Source organism: Nematolebias whitei, chromosome 17, assembly GCF_014905685.2.
Source record: "Nematolebias whitei isolate Nwh7 chromosome 17, NemWhi1, whole genome shotgun sequence".
NCBI classification, from domain to species: Eukaryota; Metazoa; Chordata; class Actinopteri; order Cyprinodontiformes; family Rivulidae; genus Nematolebias; species Nematolebias whitei.
Window position 1 is genome coordinate 22,029,943 of NC_056514.1, and position 10,450 is coordinate 22,040,392.

The 10,450-nt window shown below is 39.5% G+C and overlaps 1 protein-coding gene across 1 annotated transcript in view; it reads right to left on the reverse strand.

The window, feature by feature from the left end:
• Positions 1-10,450, reverse strand: part of LOC119424170 (angiotensin-converting enzyme-like) — a 59,963-nt gene that overhangs the window by 24,260 nt on the left and 25,253 nt on the right. Inside the window, exon 13 of the mRNA XM_037691638.1 lies at positions 6,732-6,741. Coding sequence (XP_037547566.1) covers positions 6,732-6,741 — 10 coding nt within the window. The remainder of the gene's footprint in view (positions 1-6,731; positions 6,742-10,450) is intronic.

Genomic DNA, 10,450 nt, shown 5'->3' on the forward strand with positions numbered 1-10,450 from the left:
TTCCTCTCGTCTGTCTGAAAAACATTTTCAATCTGTTCCATAACATTCTTGCTGTTTTCTAACTCCTAGTGACCTCTTACGTCACAAAAACACACCCCTGTCTGGTTGAAACGACCAATCAGGAAACTCCCAAGTGAACCGGAAATAGAGCCCTTTAAATGTCAGTACTTCCTAGTTCAAACCAGTCGCTTCAGGCTCCGGCTTCAGCAGTCGCTTCAGGCTCCGGCTTCAGTCGTTGCAACTCCAGTGCTGGGAAACAGGAAAATCCTGACATGATCCAGAGCTCTTCCGAGTATTGGGGATTATGACATCTTCCACCTCTGAGTGGAACTCTGACGGACTCCACTCATGTGAAGTCCACTCGTGAGGTGAACTTGTGTCGAACAAGTACCGTCACTACTTCGGATGATTCACAGCTGTTCCTACGGAGACGCTGAAAGGGTGCGTTAAATGGAACTTCGTACCAGGGAGACATCTCCAGGTAAAAGAGATTTATACCACCTAAGTGTACTGGGGGAAGAAGCTGGGGGAAGAAGCTGGGAACTCACCGGAGAGTGCCGTTCTGTTGCCGACACAAACATTTTCCCTCACCCATCTTTTTCTCCCTCTAAACTTCATCTTTCCATCTTTAAATTCTCCTATCTGCTAGAAATCATTCCAGATATTTTTAGAAGTGTCTGTTGTACAGCTGAAGCAAAGGGAAACAATCGCCGTATTGTTACTCCTTGTAAAACTTGCTAAATTAGCCATGTTGTTCTTTTTCATATTTTGCCAAATTAATGTAAATGTGTGATGTGTTAAACTTTGATTCTGTTAATAAATGACCCACTGTCATTGGTGAGTCAAAGAAAATTAACGTTTCCGTCCACATTTTATTAAATTCAATGCACATTATATACAGTCCAGAAAAATGAAAGAATCCGTTTAATTTATGAATATATATCATGCATATGTTCATTCTACACAGCATAACTTGTGACTTATCATTAAAGAAAAACGTTATTGTTGAGATGAGTCATTTTTTTCATGTTTTCCAGGTAAACCACAGGAGAATGACTTCATGAACTGAATGTTGCATTCAAAGTATCACAAAGGTACAAGATCTCATTTTCTGTCTTCAATTAATCAATAACAGCTTAATCAAGATGTTTGAATAAAATTACTTTAACACCATAACCTTCACAAAGTTGGTATTTACTGCAGGACTGTTAATTTACAGTTGTTTTATATTATTAGTTTAGTGTTTGGTAATCATGGGTCAAGTTGAGATGAGACTCTTTCAAGACAGAACAAGAAATAAGAATTATTACAAGAATATATCAGCATCAATAAACTGTAGGACAGTAACAAAAACACTTATTAAACTATCACAGGTACATTGAGATGGAGCTGGAAGTTATTCTTCATACCAGTTGCATTCATCTGATCTTTTGTAAAAATATGTCAATTTATTTTCCATTGTTAACATTTTTCTTCGCAGGACTGCGTTAATTTTCTTGTCTGTGAGTTTCTTCTGTCCTGCTTATGTATTTTTTGTGTTCTAATTGTTCCTCAGGTTGTTCATCTCTGTTCCCTGACTGCCTGTTGAGTCATCCTCCTGGTCCTGTTGATTCATCCTCCTGGTCCTGTTGATCCATCCTGGTCCTGTTGATCCTGGATCATCAGATCCTGACATGTCCCCGTCCTCTGAGGACACTATTTTATCTTTCCCTCATCTCACTCGCCTCATTTCTGTTTCTTCCTCAGTCTCTGAAATTACAACGTCACTGTTAGAATGAAGATTATTGTTCAATAAAAATATGACATGTCTTATTTAACACTGTTCGTACCAATGTTTAATTTAGAACATGTGTGATCACTGGTCAGATCACTGGTCAGATCATTGGTCAGTGGAAGTTCTGCTGTTCTTCTCATCTGGTTCTGGTCCATGAACAACTGGTTGAACCTCCTTCAGTCTCACTCGTCCTCACTGTGTCTCTGTGAACTGTCCTCTTTCTAAATGTGTCTGTAGAGTGACATTAGTTTATTTTCTTGCACATTTCTTTGACAGTTAAACATTTTGAGCCCTGATTGAAAATGTTTGTGCAGATTAAATTTCCAGCTCTCACTTTGTGTTGTGTTGTGATGATGATGATGGTGATGGTGCTCCTGCTGACTTGAGATGATGCCATTAATAAACAGTATAAATGGCAGTAAAAGTACTTCATTAAAGCTTGTTTTACATTTTACATATTTTATAATAAATTGTTTGGAAATTTATTTTTGCACAGTTAACACTTATTTTGTCATCTGTTATGATTTTAACTAGAAACAGTTTCATTTAAATTAACATTTTAATCAATGAATTACAATTTATCCAATAGTTGTCAGGCTACAATCAACTCATTTATCCAGGTACTTGGTTGTCATAAAAAAAAACGACAAATACAACAATTATATTCAGGTCTCTCTTGTAAATGAGTCCTCGTGGCTCAATGGGACGAACCTGTTTAAATAAAGGTTGAATTAATATCTTCTATAGAAATCAAGAATTCATCCAGATGATCTAAGGTAAGCTGGAGCAGATCTGAACTGCTGGAGGACAAGGTGGAGCATTATCCTGCAGAGAACATCAGAAATAGCTTTATAACAGGTGTTACTCTGATCTTTTATTTTTATCGTGTGTAACCTTATAAAACACTGACATGGCTATACTGATCATTGTATTGCATATATAAAAAAAATTCTAACAAATATGTGTTTGCAGTCTCGTTTCCTTCTAAAATTTAATGATAAATGTATCAGCCGCTTCTAAAAATGCTTTGATAAAATGCATAGTCTGTGAAATAATCAGAAATCAGTTAAGTAATCAGTTTGTTACTGCTCAATAATTACTGAAAGACGCCAGGTAAAGTAAGAAAAGTCGATTTATGTGTTATGTTGCGCCAGCAGCTGCTCAAACTGACTGAAAGCAATGAGCTGTTTGGAACTATTGAGAGCTGCATGAACCACGTGACCGCGTATCGGCGAGTTCAAAGAGTGTTGCAACTCTCTCTTTATACTGTAGGGCTCTGCCAAAGACTGGATTAGCAGGAGGCATGGCAGGTCCAGATGTCATCATGGTGGTGGTACGTCCAGATGACAGTGCAACCTTAGACTGGTTATGCATATCATAAAGTTTTTTTATATAATAAAAGTAGAAAAATGAAGAGGACAAGCCAATATTAAAATGTTTAAAAACAGTTCTTAAAACATTTATTACATTTGGCAAATTTGAATAAAAATGTACTTAATCAAAAATGTAACAAACAATGTTTTAACTATACAATTTTACGTTTGACTACTGATTGTGATAGACAATAAAAATTCAAAAATTCTTGAGATCAAAGGTTTTGGAGTGCTATAAGAAGGAGTGATTCTCTATTGGTGGAATTGCTGTTATTTTTGCATGCTTTTTGGGAAGATTTTATGAGAGAAGTAATTTCTCTGGTAAATTTTCCAAAATGGAACTCATGAAAGGTGTAGTTATAAACAATGTTGAAGCATTCCTTTCAAAATGTGGCTTCAGAACTAAACTTAGCAACCAGTTAACCAACAACAATCTAAATAGATCCTAAAACAGCTTGGACTTAAGTCTAGCTCGAGAATCATCTGAAAGGTGAGACAGGAGCTGAACAATGCAAAGAAACACTGGGGAGTGCAGGAAACACAAGGCTTACAGAAAAGACAGGATAAAAACAAAAGTTCCCACAGCTATGCAGGAAAATGAAATCATAGTCTCTATAAAACTCCATAAAGTGCTTTAAAATTTCCAGATAGATGGATGTGCTGACTTTGAACTTGATAAAAACCCAATGGACCAACATCAGCAGATGACATGGCTCCACAAATCATCAGTGACTCAGAAACTTCAAACTAAACCTTAAAGTAACTTGGATTCTGTGCCTCTTCCCTCTTCCTTAATTTCCAAATGAAATGCAAAATTTACTTTAATCTAAAAAGTAGACTTGGAACCAATGAGCAACGGTCCAGTCCTATTTGTCCTCAGGTAAGACTCTTCAGGGGTTTCAGGTTCAGGAGAAGCTTGACACAAGGAATGCAACAATTGTAGCCAATCTTAGATTCATCTGTCTGGTGACTCTTGAAGCACCGTCTCCAACCTCAATTATCTCGTCAGTCTCCTGCAGATTCTTTAAAAGGTTTTCTGTCAAAATCCTCTCAAGGTTGCTGATATCCCTGTTCATTGTTCAAGTTCCAGTTCAAGTCAACTTTATTGTCATTTCCATCACATGTGGTACATGAGGTGAACAAAAATATTTCCACAGGGTCTCAGTTACACCTAAAACTAGCAAAATATAAAGTATAAAAAAACAGTAAATATGAACTAAGATATACACCAAGACATACGGTAAACAAACACCAAACAATATATTTGTATCATTGGGATCATTGTGTATCTTTTCCTACCACAGTTTTTCTTTCCACACATCCTTTCAGTATCATGCTTGGACGTACAACATTTTAGCAATGACTTGTGGCTCAACTCTGGATTGTCCCTCAGTGTGAGTGAGAAAGTGGATGGTTGTTTGTCTCGTTTGTCTCTATGTGGCCCTGTGATGGACTTGCGACCTGTCTAGGGTGTACCCTGCCCCTTGCACAATGATTGCTGGACATGGGCGCCGGTGACCCCAGTGACGCAAAATGGAAGAAGCGGGTAAAAGATGATGGATGGAAGGATGGATGGATGGACTTGTGGCTCACCCATCCTGTAGAGGCTGTCAGTGACTGTCTTCTGGACAATTGTCAAGTCAGCTGTATTTCTTAAGATTGTGCAGCTGATTGAACCAGACTGAAATATTATTTAAAGGCTCAGGACATCTTTCCATGTTTTATGAGTTTATTAACTGATTGCAGTGTGTTGACTATTGTTATGCTTCAATATTTACAGAAACAGAGTTTGGGTTTTGATGATTATAATCAAATGTAAACAGGTTTGAATGCCTATTTGATCAAATCTTTGGATTGAGGCAGAGCCCAAATCTCCAAGAAGGGCACTCTTTCATGCAGAGTAATGGAACACTGATGGACCCATGTTGCCAAAGTGCAGAAGGTACAGCATGTATGTGGATGTGTATCCGTGTGGTACATGAGTCATGAAATTTAAACAAGAAGTGAAAACCATTCAAGTTTGAAATAAACATATCTGTTCATAAAAATAACTTGCTCATTTAAAAAAGCAAAATTATAACAAGGGTTTGATATTTTCTGACACAACCTCTCCTGATTAAAATCTGGTCTCACCTCAAAGCTTTTGTTTTCCCAGTTGTTAGTGAAGTATTTGGTCATGGAGACACCATGACAATCAAAAAGTGTTTGTGGTGTTGGCAGCTCCATCTGTGAAGAAGAGTCGTTTCAACTAGAACATTCTAAATAAATTTTGAAGGGTCACTATGTAGCTACTGACCACATATCTAACATTTAGTTAAAAAAAATGTGTAAGACATGTAAAGAGAACAAAGGTCAAAGGAAACATTATACAGGTCCTTCTCAAAAAATTTGCATATTGTGATAAAGGTCATTATTACTTATAATACTGATGATTATGGCATACAGCTCGTGAAAACCCAAAATGCCTGTCCCAAAAAATTAGCATATCATGAAAAGGTTCTCTAAACAAGCTATTAACCTAACCATCTGAATCAACGACGTAACTCTAAACACCTGCAAAAGATTCCTGAGGCTTTTAAAAACTCCCAGCCTTGTTCATGTAGTGGACTAAGCCTACGTCGAAACCCAGTCTAAGGTCAAAACTCTTGACCTTTAGAACCTTGTGGGACAGAAGCTGTCATTTCATGTATTTGAATCCATAAATACAGGTTCACCCATCCTGAGACTTTCTTTCTTGAAGATTCAAGTGAAAAGAACACTCTCTTTTTATTATCATTACTATCTTACAAATGTTGATAATCAAAGTGTCTTAGTTCAAACCATTTTAGATGTTGCAGTGAACTAATCAATTTTATTAACTGAGTAATGATTTTTATTCTCATGTTAAAAGCTGTTGCAGAGTAATTATGCATTTTTCTGATTTCTGCTTTTGAATGAGCAAGTGTGTGCGTTTACAAGGTTACAGTCAAACGAAAAACAAGTTGTTATGTTGAAACTGTCATGTTTTAGAATCCTCTCAGACGTAAATAGAGATGTTTTGCACCTGTTTCTTAAACACGCCACAACAAACCCTCTCGGTCTGTGAGAACATTTCTGAGCTGTCCCATAACAATTCTCGCTGTTTCTAACCTCTTACGTCACAAAAACACACCCCTTCTGGTCGTTTCTGACCAATGAAAAATCCCAAAAAGTGAACCGGGAAAGAGTCTTTAAAATGTCAGTACTTCCTGGTCTACACAGACTCACAGGGACACGGAGGGACTCACAGGTACTCAGGGAGTGACTTACGACTCACGGAGTTACAGACTCACAGGTACCCAGAGTGACTTACGACTCACGGAGTTACAGAGTTGGAGAGTTGTCAGACTTCAAGAGTTCTGTGGGAGTTCTGTAAACTACACGAGAGCTAAAGTTCTGATGGAGTGCTGTTGGAGTTCCTGACATGACAGCAAAGCTCTTCCGAGTTCCATGGGATTATAACATTTTTCCACTGAGGTGAATGTGTGTCGAACAGAGCCTCGCCACTACTTCTGACGGGCTACAGCCATTCGAAGGAGACGCTGGACCGGTAGCGTTAACGGAACACCATATCTGCTGATTATCATCAGAGAGGTAATGGGTCAAGTTTCCTACCAAGCGTACCGAGGCGAGCTGGGCTTCTGATGGAGAGTGTCGGTTCTGGTGACCATTCAATTTCCCTCAAACCCCTTCCTTTACTCCCTCTAAACTTCTTTCCATCTTTAAACTTTCCTATGAAGTAGAAATTCTCCCAGATATTTAGAAATGTCTGTGTAAAGTGCTTATTCACATCCGTGTGGGTAAAAGATCATAGTTGTACAGTTTATAAATGTCTGTGGTGCAGCAACGGTAAAATCATGGCCGTATGATTTTTCCTGATTGATTGCTTATGTTGTTATTTTCATAATTTGCCAAATTAATGTAAATGTTTGATGTTAAATTTGATTCTGTAAATAAATGACCGCATTCATTTTGATGGGTCAAATTTAAATGACGTCTCACGTTTGCATTTCCTTAAACTCAATGCACGTTTTATTCAGTCCAGAAAAATGAGGAATCCGCGTTAAATGATGAATACATCCCAGCATCTGTTCATCTACAACTGGTGGCCCGTCACGTGCTCATAAATGGACTGTAACTCGTGTGCTAATTGATTTTCATGTTGGCATGTGTTGTAAAATAACAGTTGAATCCGTGCGTCTTTACGCAGCGCAATTGGAGCTGCGCGCTTGGGTTACGCTGGCAATGTTTTAAAAGCTGAAATTGTGTCATTGAGTCTTTATAAAGCTGAATTGTACGTCTGTATGTGTAACATAAGCTGGCTTTGAGCTGTGGAAACGCTTTATTCTGTTTAAACTGTGTTCTGACGCTGTTCTGGTCCGATTCGGTTCTGGTTCCGACTCGGTTCTGGAGCTTCGAACGAGTTGTTTTAAATAGCTAGAAAGACGTTTTGTCACGGAGCGCCGTTCTCTGTGCAGCTCAGGGGGTTGATTCGTTACATTTTTAGCAGAGAAAGTGCATTTTGATGGTTTAAAAGACGATAAGTGATGAAATAGCTTCAGGCTGAATTTAACATGCTGGTTATTGCTAACGCTTCGTGGTTGGTTGTTTGCTGCTGTGGAAAGCTCTGATTTGCTGAGAAAGGTTGACTGACGTCACCTCCCCTCACCCCTACGCTGCGTCATTGGTTGAAAAAGACCGTGTGTAACGTTCTCATTGGCTGATTGACGCGTCAATCACGTCACCCGGAAATGAAATTCGTTTTCATAGGGAATAAAATCTGCTTTTTAACGCTGGAAAGCGCATTAAAGCTGTGTTCTGAAACGCTGTTTACATTCTTCGAAACATATTCGCTGAAAGTTCGCCACGTTTGAGTTTAAAGACCGTCATAAAATGGTGCTTTTGAACTACGCTAGCGATGCTAAATTTTAAGCTAACAAGCTAATGACCGGATGGATGACGTGTCACGTCACTTCCCCCAAGTCGGAAATGAGCTTTACCGTGCTTAAATTCACTAAATACGGCTGCGATTTTGTTCCACAACACTCATGTTTCATGATATAAGGTCTGATTGAAAAAATTTTGCCACGTTTGTGTAAAAAATCCGTTCAGAAGTGTTGGTTTTCACCGAAGCAAGCCGATGCTAATTTTAGCTAATAAGCTAACGACCGGACGCCACAGGAAGTTATAGCACCCCTAGTGGACGACACAAACAGTGTCTGAGTTAAAATTGTTGAGGATCTGCTGACATCTTGTGGAGAAGACGTGGGATCACAGGTTTTCACTTCGTTTTTAGGTAAAGAGTGACATTAAACGTTTTATTTTTCTGAAAGGCATTTTTTGAGTTAAAAAACTTCCTCAAAGCTGAATATACACTGTTATCTTGCGTTTTAAAAGTTATGAAGGTATTTATGCAAAGGGCTTTTACCAAACAAATTTTTATTCACTGATAAATCCTTGAAAAATAGGTACATAATAAAAATTTAGGAACTTTTAAATAAGATACAGTTACAAATATTCACAGAGTTGAATAGTTTACTCATTTTGCTAGAAGATAGCGCACGTTTAATTGATAATTCACTAAATAAGAGTAAAGCTTATCAGGAAAAAGAGATTTTCTGATTTTCTTTTGCCACCTAAACATTTACATCTACTATTTAATTTCTAAATAGCAGATAATGGCGGACGGAGAGGGAAACACTGACCCCTTACGATCCGAGGATGTGGTCCAGACAGCCTTACACATTTTAACAAATTCAATTATTGGCAAAAATTTGGAGGAATTGCAAGACCTTGATGACGATCAAAGACATGAGGAGCTGCAGAGTTTATCAAAAGCAGCTACAGTGAAGGAAGACGCAGAATCAAGCCGCGTACGGTTAGCAAAAATCTCTCTGCTTCTGAAGGCGGAATTAGACCGTTTGGTAGTGGAAAAGGGCGTGCTATTCAACGGATATAGGTCTGAAAAAGAGAGGTGTGACGAATTGATGATTGAATCTGAGTCGCTGCAGCAACACCTTGAGGCTGCTGAAGACCTCTCAAAGAAAGAGCTGTCAAAACAGGCTCAATCATATGAGGAGAAGTGTGCCGAGCTGATAAGTGAATCTGAGTTGCTGAAACAAAAGATTCAAACTGATAAGGACCTCTCGAAGAGAGAGCTGTCAGAACAGGCTCGATCATATGGGGAGAAGATTGCGGATAAGGAACGAGCGTACCAAGACGCGTGTGCAGATAACAATGAGTTACAAGCACGGTTGCAAACCGCTTTAAGGGAGCTGGCCGATTGCAAGGCAGAAAAGGGGTTAATAACCCGGAGTTGGCTGACTTTACAACGTGAAAATCGGTCAACAAATGAGCGTCTGGCAGCTTGTGAGGAGAATTTAGCTACAGCTACAAACCTGATTTCTAACATGGAGCTAGCTGGCTCGAGACTCAGAGACGAGCAGGGTCAGCTACAACCACCCCAGACAGGTGCTGTTGCATCTCCTCCCCTTAGCCCCGTTTCAACACCCCCAACCCGGGGGATAAGGACGGGTCTGCACCCACCTGCACCTCTTCCTCCTGACGCCAGGCAGTCAACTCCACCCCCATCTCGGAGGGTGGGGACGAACCTGCACCAATATGCACCTCCTCCTACCAACCCTTATCAGCCACCCCCACCCCCACCATGGGCAGTAGGGGCAGGCCTTGATCAGTCTGCACCACCAGTCACACAAGTTAGACCGGTGATACAGTCTCCTTCAATGGATGACTTGCAGAAAATCTCAAAATATGTACAACGATTTGTTCCCGGGCCTATGGGGTCAGCAGGAACAAAAGCGTATCTCAAAGATCTGGAGTTCAGATTGAGATCTTATCCTAATGCTACGGTAGACGATAAGATAAGTCTGATGCGGCTCACTTCAGACAGAGAGGTGTTCACCTTCATCGAGCGTCTACCTGATGCAACGAGGAGGGATTACAACCTTCTGTGTGAAGCTTTGATCAGAGAGTACGACCCCTGCACGGGGCCTGCTGGTTTTCCAGCCGCAGACAAGGTCACGCAGGGCAAGACTGAACATCCAAAAGTTTATTACAAAAGAATCTTCCAAGCCTATTTTGGTAACAGAAATGAGACCGGAATGGAAGAAGATGATGGTTTTAAGTTTGTTTTCAGCAAAAATCTCCACTCTGATTTTAAAAAATCAGTACAAATGATGGCAAATTTCAGAGAAAAATCCATCAGTGAGATTAAGCAGTGTGCTGTGAATGTGTTTGAAGCATGTTCTCATGCTAAGACGCCCAT